Source organism: Physeter macrocephalus, chromosome 1, assembly GCF_002837175.3.
Source record: "Physeter macrocephalus isolate SW-GA chromosome 1, ASM283717v5, whole genome shotgun sequence".
In the NCBI taxonomy this organism is placed as follows: domain Eukaryota; kingdom Metazoa; phylum Chordata; class Mammalia; order Artiodactyla; family Physeteridae; genus Physeter; species Physeter macrocephalus.
In genome coordinates, this window is record NC_041214.2 from 93,216,727 (window position 1) to 93,239,102 (window position 22,376).

At 34.4% G+C, this 22,376-nt stretch overlaps 1 protein-coding gene across 1 annotated transcript in view; it reads right to left on the bottom strand.

The window, feature by feature from the left end:
* STXBP5L (syntaxin binding protein 5L) overlaps nt 1–22,376 on the bottom strand; it is a 387,732-nt gene that overhangs the window by 65,108 nt on the left and 300,248 nt on the right. The window contains exon 21 of the mRNA XM_024120465.2: nt 12,144–12,209. Within this exon, the coding sequence (XP_023976233.1) occupies nt 12,144–12,209 (66 nt within the window). The remainder of the gene's footprint in view (nt 1–12,143; nt 12,210–22,376) is intronic.

Here is a 22,376-nt window from a genome sequence, read left to right on the forward strand (position 1 = left end):
CTGCAACTACCAAATTCATTGATGAGATCTAGTAGTTTTCTGGTAGCATCTTTAGGATTTTCTATGTATACTATCATGTCATCTGCAAACAGTGACAGTTTTACTTCTTTTCCAATTTGTATTCCTTTTATTTCTTTTTTTTCTCTGACTGCCATGGCTAGGACTTCCAAAACTATGTTGAATAAAAGTGGCAACAGTGGACATTCTTGTCTTGTTCCTGATCTCAGAGGAAATGCTTTCAGCTTTTCACCATTGAGTATGATGTTATCTGTAGGTTTGTCATATATGGCCTTTATTATGTTGAGGTATGTTCCCTGTGTGCCCACTTTCTGGAGAGCTTTTACCATAAATCGGTGTTGAATTTTGTCAAAATTCAACACTGAAGTGAGAGGCCTGCGTACAGCAAAAAAAAAAAAAAAAAAAAAAGCTTTTTCTGCATCTATTGAGATGATCATATGGTTTTTTTTTTAATTTATTTATTTTTTGTGGTATGCGGGCCTCCCTCTGTTGTGGCCTCTCCCGTTGCGGAGCACAGGCTCCGGACGCGCAGGCCCAGCGGCCATGGCTCACGGGCCCAGCCGCTCCGCGGCACGCGGGATCCTCCCAGACCGGGGCGCGAACCCGGTTCCCCTGCATCGGCAGGCGGACGCGCAACCACCGCGCCACCAGGGAAGCCCCAGATCATATGGTTTTTATTCTTCAATTTGTTGATGTGGTGTATCACACTAATTGATTTGAAGATATTGAAGAATCCTTGCATCCCTGGGATAAATCCCACTTGATCATGGTGTATGATCTTTTTATTGTATTGTTGGATTCGGTTTGCTAGTACTTTGTTCAGGATTTTTGTATCTATGTTCATCAGCGATATTGGCCTGTAGTTTTCTTTTCTTGTGATATCTTTGTCTGGTTTTGGTATCAGGGTGATGGTGGCCTCATAGAATGAGTTTGGTAGTGTTCCTTCCTCTGCAATTTTTTGGAAGAGTTTCAGAAGGATAGGTGTTACCTCTTCTCTAAATGTTTGATAGAATTCGCCTGTGAAGCCATCTGGTTGTGGACTTTTGTTGGGAGTTTTAAAATCACAGTTTCAATTTCAGTAATTGTGATTGGTCTGTTCATATTTTCAATTTCTTCCTGGTTCAGTCTTGGAAGGTTTTACCTTTCTAAGAATTTGTCCATTTCTTCTAGGTTGTCCATTTTATTGGCATAGCATTGATTGTAGTAGTCTCTTATGATGCTTTGTATTTCTGTGGTATCCATTGTAACTTCTCCTTTTTCATTCCTAATTTTATTGACTTGAGCCCTCTCCCTTTTCTTCTTGATGATTCTGGCTAAAGGTTTATCAATATTGTTTATCTTTTCAAAGAACCAGATTTTAGTTTCATTGATCTTTGCTACTGTTTTCTTTGTCTCTATTTCATTTATTTCCTCTCTGAGCTTTATGATTTCTTTCCTTCTACTAACTTTGGATTTTGTTGTTTCTTGTTTCTCTAGTTGCTTTAGTTGTAAGGTTAACTTGTTTATTTGAGATTTTCTTGTTTCCTGTGGTAAGATTGTATTGCTATAAACTTTCCTCTTAGAACTGCTTTTGCTGCATCCCATAGGTTTTGGATCATTGTGCTTTTGTTTTCATTTGTCTCTAGGTATTTTTTATTTCCTTTTTGATTTCTTCAGTGAGCCATTGGTTGTTTGGTAGCATATTGTTTATCCTCCAAGTATTTGTGTCTTTTTACAGTTTTTTTTTCCTGTAGTTGATTTCTAATCTCATAGTGTTGTGGTTGGAAAATATGCTTGATATGATTTCAATTTTCTTAAATTTTCTGAGGCTCACTTTGTGGCCTAGCATGTGATCTATCCTTCAGAATGTTCCATGTGCGCTTGAGAAGAATGTGTATTCTCTTGTTTGGGGATGGAATGGTCTAAAAATATCAATAAAGGCCTGTGTTTCCTTACTGATCTTCTGTCTGGATGATCTTTCCATTGAGGAAAGTGGGGTGTTAAAGTCCCCCATTGTTATTGTGTTATTGTCAGTTTCTCCTTTTATGGCTGTTAGTGTTTGCCTTATATATTGAGATGCTCCTATGTTGGGTGCATAAATCTTTACAATTATATCTTCTTCTTGGATTGATTCCTTGATCATTATGTAGTGTCTTTGTCTCTTGTAACAGTCTTTATTTCAAAGTCTATTTTCTCTGATATGAGTATTGCTACTCCAGCTTTCTTTTGATTTCCATTTGCGTGGAATACCTTTTTCCATCCCCTCACTTTCAGGCTGTATGTGTCCCTAGATCTGAAGTGGGTCTCTTGTAGAGAGCACATATACGGGTCTTGTTTTTGTATCTATTCAGCCATTCTGTCTTTTGGTTGGGGCATTTAATCTGTTTATGTGTATGGTAATTATTGATATACATATTCTTATTGCCATTTTGTTAATTGTTTTGGATTTGTTTTTGAAGGTCTTTTTTCTTTCTGTTTTGTTCTCTTCTCTTGTGATTTGATGAATATCTTTCGTGTTGTGTTTGGATTGCTTTTTCTTTTTTGTGTATCTTTGTAGATTTTCGATTTGTGGTTACCATAAGGTTTTGATGTAGCACTCTATATATAAAGAAAATTGTTTTAAGTTGATGATCTTTTCATTTTAAATGCATTTCCAATATCCTGCATTTGTACTCTCTTCTCACAATTGCTGGTTTTGAATTCATATTTGTATGTGGATGATTTCCTACCTTTACTGTGTGTTGGCCTTTACCAGAGAGCTTTTCCCTTTGTAATTTTCTTGTTTTTATTGTGGCCTTTACTTTTCCACCTAGAGAAGTTCCTTTAGCGTTTTTTGTAAAGCTGGTCTGGTAGTGCTGAATTCTCTTAGCTTTTGCTTGTCTGTAAAGCTTTTGACTTCTCCATCAAATCTGAATGAGAACCTTGCTGGGTAGAGTATTCTTGGTTGTAGGTTCTTCCCTTTCATCACTTTAAATGTATCTTGCCAACCCCTTCTGGCCTGCAGAATTTCTGCTGAAAAATCAGCTGATAAACCTTATGGGAGTTCCCTTGTATATTATTTGTTGATTTTTCTCTTGTTGCTTTTAGTATTTTTTCTTTGTCTTTAATTTTTTCAATTTGATTACTGTGTGTCTCTGCCTGTTCCTTCTTGGGTTTATCCTGCCTGGGGCTCTCTGTGCTTCCTAGACTTGGGTGACTGTTTCCTTTCCCATGTTAGGGAAGTTTTCAGCTATTATCTCTTCAAATGTTTTTTCAGGTCCTTTCTCTCTCTCTCCTCCTTCTGGGACTCCTATAATGTGAATGTTGGTGCATTTTATATTGTCCCAGAGGACTCTTAGACTGTCTTCATTTCTTTTTTCTTTATTCTGTTCTGTAGCAGTGATTTCCACCATTCTGTCTTCCAGTTCACTTATCCATTCTTCTGCCTCACTTATTCTGCTATTGATTCCTTCCAGTGTATTTTGTATTTCACTTATCATATTGTTCATCTGTTTGTTTGTTCTTTAGTTCTTCTAGGTCTTTGTTAAACATTTCTTGTATCTTTTTGATCTGTGCCTCCATTCTTTTTCTGAGATCTTGGATCATCTTTAATATCATTACTCTGAATTGTTTTTCAGGTAGATTGCCTATCTCCACTTCATTTAGTTGTTCTTCTGGGGTTTTATCTTCTTCCTTCATCTGGGACATATTCCTCTGATGTCTCATGTTGTCTAATTTTCTGTGATTGTAGTTTCCATTCTGCAGGCTGTGGGGTTGTAGTTCTTTTTGCTTCTGTTGTCTGCCCCCTGGTAGATGAGGCTGTCTAAGAGGCTTATGAAGGCTTCATGATGGGAGGGATTGCTTCCTGCCCACTGGTGGCTGGAGCTGGGTCTTTTCCCTCTGGAGGGCAGGGCCATGTCAGGGGATGTGTTTATCGGGCAGCTGTGTGCTCAGAAGACTTTAAGTAGCCTGTTGGCTGATGCGTGGGGCTGAGTTCCTGCCCTGTAGGTTGTTTGGCCTGAGGCGTCCCCGCACTGGAGCCTACAGGGTGTTGGGTGGGGCCAGATCTTGGAGAGGAAATGATGGCTTCCAGGAAGGATCACACCAATGAGTTCCCACTAGTGTTTTTGTCCTTGCAGTGAGCCACAGCTTCCCCCCCCCCACCTCCACAGGAGAACCCCCAATACTAGCAGGTAAGTCTGCCCCAGGCTCTTATGAGGCAACTTTTTTTCCTGGTCCTGGTGCACACAAGCCCTTGCGTGTGCCTCCAAGAGTGGAGTTTTTGTTTCCCCCAGTCCTGTGGAATTCCTGCGATCAAACTCCACTGCGCTTCAAAGCCAGATTCTCTGTGGGCTCTTCCTTCCATTGCCAGAACCACAGGCTGGGGAGCCTGATGTGGGACTCAGACTTTTACTCCTGTGGGAGAGCTTCTGTGGTATAATTATTTTCCAGTTTGTGGATTGACCACCTGGTGGGTATGGGATTTATCATGATTGTGCCCCTCCTACTGTCTCACTGTGGCTTCTTTGTCTTGTAGGATGTAGGGGATCATTTTTGGTATTTTCCAGCATTTTTTGTTGTTGATTGTTCAGCAGTTATTATTTTGGTGTTTTTGTAAGAAGAGGTGTGTGCACATCCTTCTACTCCGCCATCTTGTCTCCACTGACCGGATGTCATATAATTCCAATTGTGATTATTTTTTGTAATTCCCATATTTTTTGTTCTCAATTTATTAATGAAAATCAGGGGAAAAGCTTAGGCTTTACAACCAAATAAAACTCAGTTGGGATTCTAGCTCCACTTATTTAAATACTCTGAGCTTCAGTTTTTTTCATCAGAAAAAAGGCATATCACAGGAGTGTTGTATTACACAAGGAAAAAAAAAAGAAACTGCTGTCTTGGAAAATTGTGGGTTACAATTATTTTTAGGTTCCTTAGTCACTGACTTTACTTGGGGTCTAGAACATTGGTAATTCATGCTTGTTAAAGTTGTAAATCTAATCACAACTATTTTGTAATGAATGCCTAATTTAAGAAAGCTGTACAACTTGTGTTTGATTCTTATTTGGTCCCTATGAGCAGCATCAAATATTCAATGAATCTGCATAAAATTTACAGGACCTTTTTTCTGCTCACTATTTTTGAGAGAGCATTGCCCCTTTGAGGTGATTCTTTGGAGTTTCCATGATAATCAGAGTTGTTTCTGATCACAGAAAATATTTAATTGTATCATGAAGAGTTAAGGAGAATTTTTACAAAACTACTTTTTGGCTCTTAGGTTTTCCCTGAATTATCTGTTGGCCACTCCATTATTTTCTTATAGGCCTGATGAAATTATCCAGGTTTACAGTAAAAAAAAACCCCACCACTATCTAAATTCTATGGCAAATGTCAAAAGCCTTAGGAATTCCTGCTTTATATCTCATGAAATTGGTGTCTATAGTTTTAACCATTGCTTTAGGGAAATTAGTCTTCATTCACCGTGAGGGACCTGTGTTTTCAGCACAACAAGTAAGAATAAAGGTTTTGAGACAAATTGTGAAGTCTAGAAAATTATAGAGCTATGAATAACTTCTTTGTTCATAAAAGAGATTTTCACTTTCACCTGGCAAGTGATGTACTCGATTCCTCTGTCTCACAGCTGGTATTTCATTCCTATAAAAGCCTGGTGCTGCCTCGGGAGTTCTGGTAGCAAGTCCTAAAGGAAGGGAATAAAATCTATTGGCATGTAATTTTTAGCCCAAGTAAACCAAGTATTTTTACCTTAGAGGTGAATTTCATGATACCTATTTGGAAGGGTGTCTGTTTTGTGCCTTTACCTGAGTATTTTGGTACTGCCTCAACAGAGGACTCTTTGGAAGGAAGAGGCATTCTTCTTTGGAGGATGTAATGGGGTTCTAGACATGTAGAATCACAGAGGCAGCATTCAAACTAGGCTATGAGACCTAGTTCTAACTCAGGTTTGAGAACAACAGAGTAGATTACTTCTTTTTTAGTATTTTGTGACATTAGTTTCTGTGATATTTTTTAATAAAAATATTTTTAAGGATAAATATTTCTATCACCCTAGTCTTCACTTGAATTTGGTAGCATTATAAGTCTATTGTATATTGTGGACAGTGAGAATCATGAGGATGGATAGCCGCATAGGTAGCAGCAGTATTAGGACCTAATGCTAACCTAGAAAATGATGTTAAACTGGGAAAATGATTTTTAAAGGCAAACCTTCAAGTAAGACAAATTAGAAAAATGCACACGTTGTGGGCAGACATAACCCTACAGTTGAAGCCTTGGTTAGTTTCTTGGGCCAAAGAAAAAGGGGCTGTTTCCTTTAGGGGACTGCAGTTCTGTTCCAGGTAAGTGGAGCTAGGGCTCATGTTAGCTTCTGCTCACCCCCTTGGGATGTATGTTTATGCAGTGCACAAACTGCACAAGCTTGCCTGGTGAGTGAAAAATGGTTACACAGCTTTAAGGAAAAATAATAATTTGTATAACTATTGCTTTAATGTTGGTTTCTAAAGATAGACTGTCAGTTCCATTTGGCATGGGGTATGTTAATTTTGTTCATTAGTTTACTCTCAGTGGATATCATAATATCACTCTAACTGTAGATATTGTAAATACTTGTTAAATAGTTGGGTGAATGAATAATATGAAATGATTGTTATCCTGGAAGCTGAGAACATCAGCATTCTGGTTGGCTCACTGTGATCCTTTCAGCTCCCAATTCCTACTCCTGTCTCTCTCATCATCCTAAAGGAAATATTTAATAGTCATTCTATTAATTAGAATTATTATTCTATTAATATTTAATTTAATAAAATATTAATAAACTTCACCCTATATTACTTGTGGTTTATTGGGCTAAAAGGGAGTTTAAGATCCATGTAGGAAAGCAGAGTTATAAAATGATTATCGGTTTCTGGTTTTCCTAATTTATGACCTCTCTTACTCAGAGATATTCCTCATAATTAACTCTGAAATCTTGAAAGACTCATACCTGAGACTGGAAAAAAAAGATATCTGCTAACACCACATCTATTCAGCATTGTTTCGGAGGTCCTAGCTAATTTCTTCCTTTAGAAAGAAGAAATGGAACTGTCATTTTAACAGGGGGGGAGCATAATTGGATACATAGATAATCTAAAAGAATTGACAAATTACTGAAATAAGTTTATCAAATTTTCTGGACATGAGGTCAATATACAAAAATTATTTTATATTCTAGCCATAAAAAATAATACGATATTTAAAAATTTACAACATAAAAATATCAAATACTGAGTAATAAAGCTAATGAAACATGTGTAAGACCTCTACAAAGAAAACTAAAAATATTACTGAAGTAAAGAAGACACATAAATGGAGAGATACCAAGTGGAAAATTCATTGTTGAATGTCATTTCTGACCAACTGATCTATAGATGAAATGAAATTGCAATCACTATCCAAGCATATCTGTTTGTGTGCAAACTGACAAGTTTTTTCTAAAAGTTATATGAAAACAAAAGACCTAAAATAGCTATAGCATTCTTGAAAAAGAACTACAAAAACATAATTGAAGGACCTATACTACCAGCAATACTATAAAGCTACAGCAATTAAAACAGTGTGGAATCAGATTAATGGTAAACACGCAAATGAAATAGAACATAAAGTCTAGAAACATGCACATACATGGCAGAGTACACTAATTTGTGGCAAAAGTACCATTTTAGTGTAGTGGGGGAAATGATAGTTTTCTCATAAATGGTCCTTGTCAACTGGATACCTAAATGAAAGTAATAAACCTTGACTCTTTCCTCACATTAGACACAGAAATACATTTCAAATGGAACTTGAACTTAAAAGTGAAGGTAAAACAATAAGCCTCCTAGAAGATAGGGAAATAATTTTATGAACTTGGGGTGGGCAAAAATTTTCTTAAAAATAAAACAAAGCACATAAAGCACTAACAATAAGAAGCACTAACAAAAAGAAAGTATTGATCAATTGAATAACAGCATTAAAAACTTCTGCTCATCAAAAGACCACCTTTAAGAGAGTAAAAGGCAAGGCACAGAATGGGAAAAGATATTTTGCACTATATACATCCAACAAAAGTACTTCTTTGTATGTATGTATCTACCTATCTACATACATATGCAGAATTTCTTATATTTCAAAGAAAGTTGGCAACATAATAATAATGAGTAAAATATTTGAATATCTTATAAAAGAGGATATTAAAAATAGTCAATAAATGTAAAAGTTCATCAAAATCATCATTAGACATCAGGGATATGCATTGCAATTTAATTCTACAACAAGACAGCACCACTATATACACTCCAGAATGACTGAAACTGAAAAAAGAAAATTGGCAAGTATGTGGAACAAATAGAAATTTTATATATCGTTAATGGAAGTAATTTCTTCCATTACTTTCACCATAATGGAAGTAATGGAAGAAATTGAACAAAGAAAATTGGCAAGTATGTGGAACAAATAGAACTTTTATACACCGTTAATGGAAGTAAAACTGGTGCAACCACTTTAGAAAACTTGGTAGTATTTCCTGAAGCTGAACAGCTGAACATATGCATACCCTATGACCTCAAAACTCACTCCCAGATACATGTAACACAGAAATGAGTTACGTTTGTATTAAAAATTAGACAAGATTGGTCATAACAGCTTTACTTATAATAGCCCCCAACTGAAAACCTCCTAAATGTTCAGCAATAATAAACTGCATAAATAAATTGAGATATATTCATATAATGGAACATTACACATCAATAAAAATCATTCAGCAACATACATAGATGAATATCATACACATAATGTTGAACAAAATAAGCAAAAATTAAAAGTAAATACTGAATGATTCCATTCATCTGAGAGTCCAAAACCCACAAAACTAATCTATGATGATAAAAGTCAGAATAGCAGGTAACTCTGTGGGGGTTAGTGGCTGAGAGGGGCATAAAGGAGGTGTCTGGGGTTCCAGTAACATTCCATATCTTGATCTGGGTAAGTTTACTTGGTGTATTCATTTGTAAAAACTAGTCTACCTGAACTCTTAAGAATTATGCACTTTGAGGTTTACATATTGCACCTCAGTTTAAAAAAAGTTTACCTCAAAAGAGGTAAGGCCAAGGAATACAAAAAGAAATTACAAATAAAAGCAAGAATTGTGGTATTAATAGCAAACAAGGTGAACTCAGGTGAAGGACACAATATGAAATGAACAATGGTGATTAATGGTAAAGAATGTATTTTTTGTGGATATATCTTCGAATATTTACACATGAATATTTTAAAAAATAAACAGCAGATACAAGGAAAAATAGAAACACATGATTAATACAATATTTTAATTCACTTTTTCCCCATCTTTGACAAGTAATCAAAATATAAGTAATGACATGAGAGACTTAAATAACATGATTAATAAGGTAAAACTTATGGCTACCTAATGCCATACATTTACATTAAATAACTCTTGGGTCAAAGAAATATAAACCAACTGTTTACTATATAGAAAATTCTGTTAATGCAATCATAATATATCAAAAGCTATTACATGTTAAAACAGAGTTCAAAGAGAAATTTAGCCTTGTTTTATCAATATGTAAGAAACAATAAATATAAATGAATTAAGCATCTACCACAAAAAGGTGAAAAAGGAAAAAGTAAAATGAAGGAAAACAGAGGAGACTAATAAAGATAAAGCAGAAATCAGTAAGCTAAAAAACAAATTAAAAAACCCCAGTAAAACCACTGTTTGGGTTTAAACAGCAAAATAGATCAACTTAGTTACCCTAATTAAAGAAAGGCTCTCAGTCTTTTCATATGTGTATTGTATATTTTTAGAAACGTTCCATAATGAAAAAATTTTTCTTTTCAGAGAAAGTACAAATATACAAGATAAGTAACTACAAATGACAGGGGAATTCTACTAAAATGTTAAAGAAGTAGATAACCAATAGTACTTAAATTGTTGGGCATAAAGAAGTCCTTAAAAGAAAAGATCAATGATTAGAAAAAAACTGCTCTAAGGCAAGATATACTACAAGCAAAGTTAAAATTGAGAAAAATATTTGGATCTCATGTCATAAAGGGAAAATCTTCTTAACTTATGAAGAGGACTAATTTAAAAAGAATGAACAACCCTATAGAAAATGGGCAAAGTATATGAATAGATAATTTACAAAAAAATATTTAAAGTACTCTTAAATATATAAAAGGGTGTTCAACATCACTTATAATATGTGAGAGGTAAATTGAAACTGCATTGACATATTCTTTTTACCAAATAGACTCGCAAAGATAAAAAAAATTTGATAACCAATATTTTCATGTTATTGCTAGAAGGAGAGAGAACTGTTGCAAACCCCAAGAAGAGCAGTTGGGGAGTATCTATAAAGATTAAACAGGTGTATACTCTTTGACCAAGCGACTTCAATTTTAGGAATTTATCTGATAGATATACCTGTACACATTTAAAGTGAGGAATGTACCAAGGTTAGTCACTGTGGCATTGTTTGACATAGCAATAGACTGGTACTAAACTAAGTGTCCTTTAATTGGTAAAATGATTAAATTATAGTACACACATGTAATTCAGTATCATATAAATGTAAATAAGAATAAGAAAATACTTTATGTAATGAAATGGAAAGCAAGATACACTGTAAAGTGAAACAAGCCAAGTACAACGAAGTGCATAATATACTACTTTTGTACAAAACAGAAGGCAAAAGTCTGTTTCTTTTTGGTTTGTTTACAAACAAATTGCTTGGAAGGATAAACAAGAAACTACCAATAATATTTATTTTTTCAAGAGAGTAGAAACAATGTATGGGGAAGGATGGGAGGGAAATTTTTTTAATTCCATTTCTTTTTGATATTAGAACCTAATAAATGTATTACTATTCAAATTCAGATTATGGATGAGAATTTAAAGTGAGGTTAAATTAATTGAATTTGATATAGGATATTAAATTATATTTTAATTGAAGATTTCTGACACGGGAAAATATCAAAGTAATATTTTAAGGAGATTAATTTTGCAACATGATATGCAAAATGAATTCTAAGAGGGAGAGATGGAAAATAGAGACACCTATTAGAATAATTTTGTAATATTCTAGGTATGGTGTAATAAATACCTATATTAGGATGGTGCCTATGGGAAAGCAAAAGAAAGGGTAAATGTATGAGACCATGCTTAACATGAAAGCAGTAAAATAAGGATTAAATAGATATGATTAAAACAGAAATTTACACAGGACACAACTAGATTCTATTCAGCCTACATTCCTGAAGAATAACAATAAACAACTAACAACTCTTAAGGAAGTAGATTGAAGAACGTCACAATTCCAGCTGAATTTTTAAAAGTCAAAATTCATTGCTTTATAAAGAGGTAACTAAATGTTTATAAATTTGCATGAAGTTTAAAATATTTAAATAAAATGATTTAAATAAAAAAACAATTTTTTGATACTCTATGAAAACAGATCTACAATTCAATGTCAAAGATATACCTAATTTTTTGGTGGTTAAAAATTTACACATTACTATGTGTATATTATAGAAAAATCAGGTAAATAAAAAATTTTTAAAAAGCAAATTATTCACAATGCTAACACCCAACAATTTGTACTATACCCTTTTTTTTCCACAGACCTTAAAAACTTATTCCTAAGAACCTTTATACTCATATTTTTAATATAATGGGCTCACAATATATATTATCATTTTTCTTTTGCCAATGAATATACATGTTTCAAAACTATGATCCAGAGGGATGGTTTCATATGTTACTGCACCTACAGTATATATTTCCCACTAATTCAGCTCTAGCTATGAGGCAGTTTCTGTATAATATTACAATTTTTACTTAGCATTATTAATATATCTGCAAAATAACTTCCTTTAAAATGTTTTTAAAAGTATTACACTCATATCTCTGATCTTAATTTTTGGGGAGGCAATAAAAATTTTAAGACATTTATTTCTATTTTATTTTGGAATAGAATTTGCTTATGGTTAAATTTCAAGATGAAATTACACCTAATTACCAAAATTATGAATTTCTCAAGAATTATGAAGATAAAGCAGTAGATTACTGCAGTAAAGTAATCTTCAGAAGATTGAAAAATACCACTCATGTTTACCTGAAGTGGGAGACTTGCAACGCTCAAGTTCCAGGGGAACTGGACTGTCATTCAGCTCAGTTAAACCTGAAAATGAAATGACAAAAAATGAGAGAATTTGCTAAAATTTCGTAGATAATTCTTATTAATTCCTATAAGTTTTAAAAGGTTTTATTTTTCCCCTGTGAGAACTTTTCTATGTTTATGTTATGACAATTATTTTGAAAAATTTAACAATGACAGGAAAAAATAAGCAATAACTAACTGATATATAAAGGGTAATTGAATATGATGGTGGAAAGATATAAAATTCCTTTTCTTATTTTTTCATAGGAAGTAACTATTTTAGTAAATGATGTAGTTTCATCTGAAAATAGACCAAGAAAAACGAAGTAGAAGGGGTTTTTTAAAAGATCTAATCAAATATTCCACTTCCAAGAGAAACGGTTATTGGCTATTTAAAAGCCCTTCAAGGAGATATAACAAATTTTAAATATTATACCTATTTATAAAAATGCAGTATTGTATAGTAAATACTAAATGATTTGTTCAATGGTATCAAATTCCTTCTTATAAGCACTATATTTTCCTCATTTCTAATATTTCTTATATTCTATTGTCACTTTCCTGAAAAATATAAGGATAGGCACAATAGATTAATAAACATTTTGTAATTCCCACTATCTGCCAGTCTGCATTCCTGTGGCATTCACAAAATATCCTTAGGATTTTCCTACCCTTTTTGGAGAGTTTCATATTTTTTCTTTGTAAATAAATATTCAGAGTTTCTACTTTAATGTAAATCCCCATACCCAGGGGTACTTAAGAGCCATTGTCAATTACCCAAACCATCTTTATTCATATTCCTTTTCACCACCTCCTTCTTTATATAATTTGTACAAATAAACTTGCTGTAGGTTCAAAAAAATCATAGAATTTTAGAAAATGACCATTGTCACACTCTACCCGAACCCTTACGTTTTATAAATAAGAAACTGTAAGTTCAGAGAGTTTAAACTATTTAAGGTTACAGAACTGAGTAGTGCCAAATCTTCAATATAATTCTTACATATTTTGCTTAAGAGTCTTTTGTCGGAAGTAGGTATTGCGAATATTTTCTTCCATTTGTGACTTAACTTTCCATTTTCTTGGTGACAATAAGATGTCTTTTGATGAGCAAAAGATTAATTTACCTTAAGGGCAATTTATTGATTTTTTTCTTTTCTTTTGAATTTTTTTTTTATTCCTGTATAAGTAATCATTGCCTATCCCATGGTAATGAAAATATCACTCTTTGTTTTCTCAAGAAACTTTTTTAATTTTTAGCTTTCATTTTCAGGACTATAATTCATCTCAAGTTAATTTTGATTATGGTGTGAGGTAGGGATTAAGGTCCATTTTCCCCCTATCTATTTGCCCAGTTGTTCAAGATTATTTGTTAAAAAGATTTTCTTTCCTCATTGATTTGTGTTAGTGCCTTAGTCAAAAATAAATTGACCATGTATGTGTGGGTCAATTTCTGGATTCTCCCTCTATTCTGTAATCATTGGTCTATTTGTCTTTTTTTTTTTGACTACCACACCATCTAATTAAGGCAGGTTTATAGTACATCTTGTAATCAGGAAGTGAAATCTTCCAACTTTGTTCTTTTGCAAAAGTGTTTTAGTTATTCTAGATTCTTTGCATTTCTACATACATTTTAAAATCAGTTTGTCAATTTCTATAAAAAGATATGCTAGATTATTATTGAGTTGTGATAAATCTATAGATAATTTGGTAGAATAAATATCTTAAAAATATTGAGTCTTCCAACCCATAAAGATGGTATCTCCTCCATTTAAATAATGTTTAAACATTTTCTTTCTGTAGATTTGAGCGTACAGGTCTTACACATGGCATTGTTCAAGTCTTCTATTTCCTCTTTGGCCTTCTGCCTAGTTCTCGTATTATATTTAAAAGTGGAGTATTAAAATTACCAATAATTATTGTTGAATTGTCTATCCCTTTGATTCTGTCAGATATTGCTTCATGTACTTTGTAGCTCTGCTGTCAGGTGCATTTAATTGTTATATCTTTTTGATATATTGACCATTTTATCATTTTAAATTGTCCCTCTTTAGTGAAATTTTTTGATTTAAAATCTATTTTGTCTGATATTGGTAGAGCTATTAGATTACTGATCTGAGATCTTTTTTCTAATTAAAGCTTCTAATGTTCTAAATTTTCCATTAGGCACTACTTTAGTAACATCTCAATATCACAAATTTTGATATTTTGTGTTTACACTTTCACTAAGTTAAAAATATTTTTTAAATTCCCTTGTGATTTCTTTTTTAAGACATGAGCTATTCTTAATTTTCAAATATTTGGGGATTTTAAGACATATTTCTGTTACTGATTTGTAATTTAATTTCTTTTATGATCAGAGAACTTACTCTGCTTGATTTTAATTCTTTATTGTTTCATAACTCAGTCTATATTTGTGAATATTCCACGTCTAATGAAAAAATGCACATTTTCATTAGTGTGGTGTAGGTGTCTATTTATGTTTGTTAGGTCAATTTGGTTAAGAGAGTTGCTTAAGTTTTTTATAGCCTTACCAATTTTTGTCCTTAGACAACTCAAGTGAAGTGCTAATCAATCAGATTCTACACAGTACTGAATTGAACTAGGGCTGGTCTGCAGCTTTAATTAGATTAGGTTTCCCTTCAAAATCTCTTTGCTCCTCAGTCCAACACTCAAACTTCCCTAACCCTTCCTCAAGGGGCTGATTCCTAATTTTCCCAGTATTTGTGCAGAAAGAGGGTTGAGATGCAGTTTCAGATAGTTTAATTCAGCTTGGGTCAAATTCTACAATAACCCCTGAATGCAAGCATTTTGAGACTGCATAAATTCTCTGTGCTTTCTCATTTGCTGCCACTTTCTCAGAAAAATTCTGAGAGTGGTGGGGTTAGTTGGCAGAGAATTGCCAAACTGAATAATTTTGTCTTTAGAGCTATTTCAGATTTCCATTCAATAGTTCAGTCCAGATAGTCATTAAACCTATAGTTGTTCCTATTCTTTGCAGTCTGTCCATTTATAGAAGGCCCATTCCTTTCCTGACCTGTGTCCAGCTCAGTCACTTGCCCCAGGTATAAAAGCAGCTGCAGTTTTCTGCTTATCTATGAATGGCTCTTATCTCTATGGAATTCAGTTAATCAAGGCTTCTTTGAATCAACCACTCTTCAGAAGCCTCGTAGAAAAGTATAATTTTAATTTTATCATTGTTATTATCACAGAATTTTATTAGTGTTGTGTCATTGTTACCATGGGGATGAAGAATTTTTATATCTTTCAACATCCTATCTGGAAATGGAAAGCCCCTCCACTTTTATATCTAATCTCTTGGAAATACTGTTAAAGCTGTATTGAAGGCATGTGGAACAAAGGAATGGAAACCAGGTAAACTGGTTAATCCATTACTGACACTAGTAGGTATTCATTGAAGTGCTCAGGGTAATGCCAAATAATTGTGCTTTTCCTCATAATATATTGAACACTCAATGGTGAGATTTCCCAAAGATTATGTGGAGAAAGTTATGTCTGATATACGGATAAAGTAAAGCAAATTGACAACAAAATTTGGAAGATTTGTACAGTGATTCATTAGAAAATAGTAAATCCCGGTTAAGATCAGATAGAGATATTTTATGGTAAATAAATAATTGAATATCAGAAGATAAAACCCCCTTGGGTACATTGAATTATATCAACATTTATTTAAAGATTTCTAAGAATATATACCTATAGTGTGTCTTAATGGATAATTTAATCAATATCGTATTTGAAGTAGCAACTTGTGAATGTTAAATAAAATACTAATATTCTTTAGGAGACTAATACCCAGTGTACAAATGTCTTCACATATATAAATAGTCTACACTTTGGGAATGTTATTACCAAATTACCATTTACCATATAAACTTCTCTGGTCTCAATGCTTTCAAACTTGATTGACATTTTAGCCAGATAATTTTTTTGTTGTGGGGTAATATATTGTAGGATGTTTATCAGCATCTATGGCTTCTACCCACTAGATGCCAGTAGAGCACTCCTCCCCCCAATTGTGACAACAAAAAATGTTTCCAGACATTGCCAAATATCCTCTGGGGAACAAAATCATGCTGGGTTGAGAACCACTGCCCTAAGTTATATTAGCTGTTTTGTTTGTTCAAATCACATTGAAATTACTGTTAAACTAAACTCTAGAAAACTCACATATATTACTAAGTAATATCTCCCCTATTTTTAATTTCTTTGTTCATTTTTTTAGAATTCAAAGATGGAACCTTATATTTTACCTACTAATTACAGAGCAGTGTGCTTTTCAATACAAAGTTTGGAGTAAGAAAACACTGTAAAACTGATTTCAAAAAGAAAGGAAACCTATTAAAATACAGAACTGAAAAATAGAGATGTAAAAATCACTTGTTTCATTTCTCAACCAAATCATACATTTTGTAACTTATCCCTCTGATTCTGTAGCTTTCTCCTTTTCTTTTATGTACCCCTCTATTACAATAGAGAAAACTTCCTATTAAACACTAATCTTTGTACATATGCTCTGATTTCCTCTCCCGTAACTTTCTGAAGGATTTTGCTTCTTTAGTTATTATTCCCTCTGTCCCCTACCACCAATCTCTCTTTCTCTACGGATCATTCAATATTCACATCAACTTTAAAATATGCTCTTTATCTAAAACGAAAAAAATCCTTCTTTTAACACTTTATTCCAATGCAGGTATTGACCTATTTTTTGGCACCCCTTCATAACCAGACATCTCAAAAGAGTTATTTACTTGTGCTGTTTCCTCACTTGCCACTCCTTAGTCTAATATAATTGTGGCTTCTATCCCAATATTTTTCAAAACTACTTTTTAGAGAGTCACTAATAACCTTCACAGCACAGCACCCACTAGACCCTTTTCTAAGCTTACCCTACTTATTCTATCTGTAGCATTTGATGTGGTTGACCACTTCTTGAAACACTCCCCTTTAATTTGGCTTCTGCAATAGTCTTCTCATTTCTCCTCTTCTCTCTGGCAAGTCCTCTGCCAGCTACTCTTCTTCCTTTGGAAATTAAATGTTGAAATTCCTGTTTCTTTATCCACAAGCCCCCTCTTCCCTTCTTCTGCTCCCTCCCCGCCTACATAACTTCATTCCCATGCCATTACATACTAAATTACAGCCCTGATATTCAGATTTGTTTACCTGTCCACTTAACGTCTTCACTTGGGTAAACAATACACACCAAAATTTAACATGTCTAAAACCGAACTCTATTCTCTACCAACATACTGTGCCCCAACCCTAGCTTCTTCATCTTTGTAAATAATATCATGACAGTCATTGGCTCAAGCCCAAATTTGGAAATAATCTTTGATTCCACTTTCTGATCTCCCAAATTGAATTATAATTAGTAGCTCTGTAAGTGATTCTTGCACCTATCTTTTTTCTCCAACAACAGTGCTATCACCCTGGCCAAAGCTACCTTCATTTCCTGCCTGGAGTATAATATTGGCCTCCCAGCTGGTATACTGGCTTTCATTCTTTTTGGCCCCACAATATTTTCTTCATTCAGCAGTGTGGATAACATTTTTAAGATATAAATCAAAGCATATCATTTTCTTGCTCAAAACAGAATTTCTTATGATTGCTTTAGAAGTTTGTATGATCTTGTCCCTGCTCATCTAGACATCAAAATCTTAACCCACTTTCCCTCTCAATCACCACACCCCAAGCCTCCTTGACCTTCTATTTCTAGAAGATAGTTAAAGTCCTGAACCACCTTAGAACCTTCTTATAAGCTGTTCATTCTGCCCGGAATACACTGCTCCCTGCCCTTTATGTGCCTAGTTCTCTTTTAAAAAATAACTCTTTGAGGTTCAGCTGACATATTTATAAAGTATTTAATTTGATAAATCTTGACATATGTATAGCCCTGTGAAACCATCTCTACAATCAAAATAATAAATGTATCCAAGAGTTTCTTTGTGTCCTTTTGTAACCCTCCCTTCCAGCCCTCTCCATATCAGCTCCTTCCCCATCCCCAGGTAACCATGGGTCTGCTTTCTGTCACTCTGCATTAGTTTTCATTTCCTAGAATTTTATATAAATGGAATCATACAGTATCTGCCCTTTTTTGTCTGGTTTCTCTAACTCAATGTAAGATTCATTATTTTGAGATTCATCCATGGTATAGCACATATCAATAGTGCATACCTTTTTATTACTGCGTAGTAAACCATTGAACAAACATACGAGATTTGTTTATTCATTTAGTTTTCAACGGAGACTTTAGTTTTAGTTTTTGATTACTAAAGATATTTGAATTTTTGGCTGCTATGAATGTCTTTGTATGGATATATGCTTTCATTTATCTAGAGTAAATAACTAGATGTAAAGTGGCTAGGTCATATTATAAGTGTGTGTTTAAATCTTTAGAACCTGCCAAATGGTTATACCATTGTACATTCCCACCAGTAGTGTGTAAGAGATTCTATTTCTTCTACATTCTTGCCAGTACTTGGTATGATCAGTCTTTTAAATTATAGTCATGAAAATAGATGTATTATTATATTTCATTGTAGTTTTAATTTGATTTTCTTAATAATGAATGTTTTTGAGTATCTTTTCATATGCTTATTTTATCACTATATTTTCATTTGTGAGTTATTTATTCAACTCTTTGGCTTATATTTTTATTGGGTTGCTTGCTTTCTTATTATTGAGTTCTGAGAAATTAAAAAATGTATTCTAGATACAAGTCCTTTATCAGATATATGCTTTGCAAATATTTTCTCCTAGTCCATGGCTTAACTTTTCACTCTCAAAACAGTGTCTTTTAAATAGCAGAAATTTTTACTTTTGAAAAAATCCAATTTATCCATACATTTGTTCTTTTATGGAGCATGTCATTGGTATGTTATCTAAAACACCTTTGCCTAACCTAAGGTAACAAAATTTTTCTCCCTTCTTCCTAGATTTATGGTTTTAGGTTTTATATTAAAGCTTATGATCCATTGTAAGTTAAGTGTTAAAAATATAGTACAAAGTATGGATCAAAGTTTTTTTTTTTACAAAAGGACATTCAATTGTTTAAATATCATTTGTAGAAAAGACTATTCTTTCTCTGCTTAATTACCTTTGCACCTTTGTAAAAAAAAAATCGGTTGTCCATATATGTGTAGATGTATTTCTGGAGTCTGTTGAGTTCCATTGACATATCTGTCTTTGGACCAATACCAACCTGACTCAATAACACACTAATTTTTTAAAAAGTCTTGAAATTAGGTAGTGTTGGTTCTCCAAGATTGTTTTGTTTTTTTGTGTGTGTGGTACGCGGGCCTCTCACTGTTGTGGCCTCTCCCGTTGCGGAGCACAGGCTCCGGACGCGCAGGCTCAGCGGCCATGGCTCATGGTCCCAGCCGCTCCGCGGCACTTGGGATCCTCCTGGACCGGGGCACGAACCCGCGTCCCCCGCATCGGCAGGCGGACTCTCAACCACCGCGCCACCAGGGAAGCCCCCCAAAACAGCTTTTAAAAAGAACAATCGGGCTTCCCTGGTGGCGCAGTGGTTTGAGAGTCCGCCGGGTTTGTGCCCCGGTCCGGGAGGATCCCACGTGCCGCGGAGCGGCTGGGACCGTGAGCCATGGCCGCTGAGCCTGCGTGTCCGGAGCCTGCGCTCCACAACGGGAGGGGCCACAACAGTGAGAGGCCCGCGTACCGCAAAAACAAACAAACAAAAAACAGCTGTTTTGGCTACTCTAAATCCTTTGCATTTCTATATAGACTTTAGAATCAGTTTGTCAATTTCTATTAAAAAGTCTGCTGGATATTTACTGGGATTGTATTGAACTACAGATCAACTGGGAGAGAACTGATATCGTAATAATATTGAGACACGTAATTTTTCATTTTTTAAGTTCTTTAACTTCTCTCAGAAATGTTTTCTGTTTTTCAATGCATGGGTCTTTCACATCTGTTGTTTAATTTACGGCTAAGTGTTGCAGGTTGACAGAAATAAAATTGATTTTTGTATACTGACCTTATATCCTGTACTTTGTTAAACTCACTTACTAGTTCTAGTAGCTCTTTTGTAGACTTCATTAGATTTTCTTCATAGATCATGTTGTCCATGTAAAAGGATGATTTAACTTCTTTTCCAATCTGGATAACTTTTATTTCTTTTTCTTGTCTGACTATACTGGCTAGAATCCCCAGTACAGTGTTAATTAGAAACGGATGTGAAATATATATATATATATATATGTATTTTTTTTAGTCTGCCTGGTGCAAAAAAATAGGCACTATTCCCTTTGTTTGAGTGTTGGGTACCATTTCCTTTAACCCTTTCAGATGGTTCTTTACCTGTCCCTGGGTAGCTACATCATAGGTATGTGTTGATCTGTTGGAGGAGGAAACTGTAGATCTCTGGGATCCTCTCTTTAGGAGCTGTAGCTGCTTTGGTTTCCCCAGTTTCTCATCTCCATCTTCTCAGCATAGGTAGTTGACTGGTTTCCTCTTGGGTTTCCCCTTCTCCCTTTGCTGCAGTCTAGAAACTCTCTCAGGGCAGTAAAGAGGTATGGTTTTAGGGTTCACTTCTTTTGTTTCTTATCTGTCAGAAATTACTGTTCTTCATTGTCTGATGTCCCATGTCTTAAAAACCACAGCTTCATTTATTATGGCTGTTTCTGTTTATTTGAGGCAGGATGTTAAATCTTGTCCCTGTTACTCTAACTTGGTCAGAATTGTAAGTTCAAAGCTTTGTCTGATTCCTTCTTATCTTGTAAGGATTCACTTAAATGTTTCCTCCTCAGATAGGCCCTTCCCTAACAACACTCTCAAAAATAGGTCCAACTTTTCCACATCTAATTTTTTTCTTTCATAGGATTGCTTTCTTTTTTCAACTGTAATTGTATATCTATGAATTTCTTTATATGTTTTCTCTTATAAATTGAGGGAAGAGAGTATAATTATTTCATTCATCATTATATATCTACTGCCTAAAAAATATTTTACACAGATGGCAAAGATGCTTAATAAATATTTTTTAAATAAATGGACTTTCCCCATTTATTGTTTACCATAATTTTTGGTAGTTTTTGTTCCTTGAGGCATTCCTCTTATTCTTTGTTTTACTCCTCCTCCATTCTTGACTTTCTCCATTCATTTTTTAAAAAATAAATTTATTTATTTATTTTTGGCTGCATTGGGTCTTGTTGCTGCGCGCGGGCTTTCTCTAGTTGCGTCAAGTGGGGGCTACTCGTCGTTGCGGTGTGCAGGCTTCTCATCATGGTGGCTTCTCGTTGTGGAGCATGGGCTCTAGGCTCGTGGGCTTCAGTTGTGGCATGCGGGCTCAGTAGTTGTGGCTCACGGGTTTAGTTGCTCCATGGCATGTGGGATCTTCCCGGACCAGGGCTCGAACCTGTATCCCCTGCATTGGCAGGCAGATTCTTAACCACTGTGCCACCAGGGAAGCCCGCTCCATTCATTTTTGAAAATGTTTATTTGCCTCTCTTTGCTAGTTTTCTCTTATCTCCCCCTTTTCTTTCCATTTTTCTTTATGTTTATGATTTGTGTTTCCAGGGTCTGTTATGACTCCCCACACTCTGAACAAACTATGCAGTGAAAGAGAGAAAATGTCTGTAGATAGGACTGAAACTTTCCAAAGAATTCCCCAATGCATAACTAGAAATTGATGCATAAGCACCTTTTCTGACAATGTTCTACCTTAAGCATACCTTTCAAACCTCCTTTGGTTCAAATGGTATATTATCAATATTTAACTAGCAGAATTTGTCATTATAACAAGTAGAAGGAGCGCACTAGGTGATGAGGCAGCTGACTGGATGTTAACCCTAAATTCTTCCATAGATTTGTTGTATTCTGGAAAGGTTATTTAACTTGTGACGTGGTTTCATCTTCTATTATAATAATAATGTCTAATATTTATAGAAGTGCAATTACAAACACTAATCTTGAAAAGTTCCAAAAGTCTCTAAGGGGAAAGTAGGGATTATGATTTTTACTTTATATATGAGAAAAAAGAAACTCAGAGCAGTTAAATGACTTGCTTAAGATTATAAATGTAATGAGTAGTCAATAAGAAGAAAAGGCAGAACTTGATATAAACCTTCTCACCCTATGTCTCTTGCTCTTTCCAAAGCATTTCTTTGCATCCACGAATCATAGTCCCGTGGAAGACACAGACCA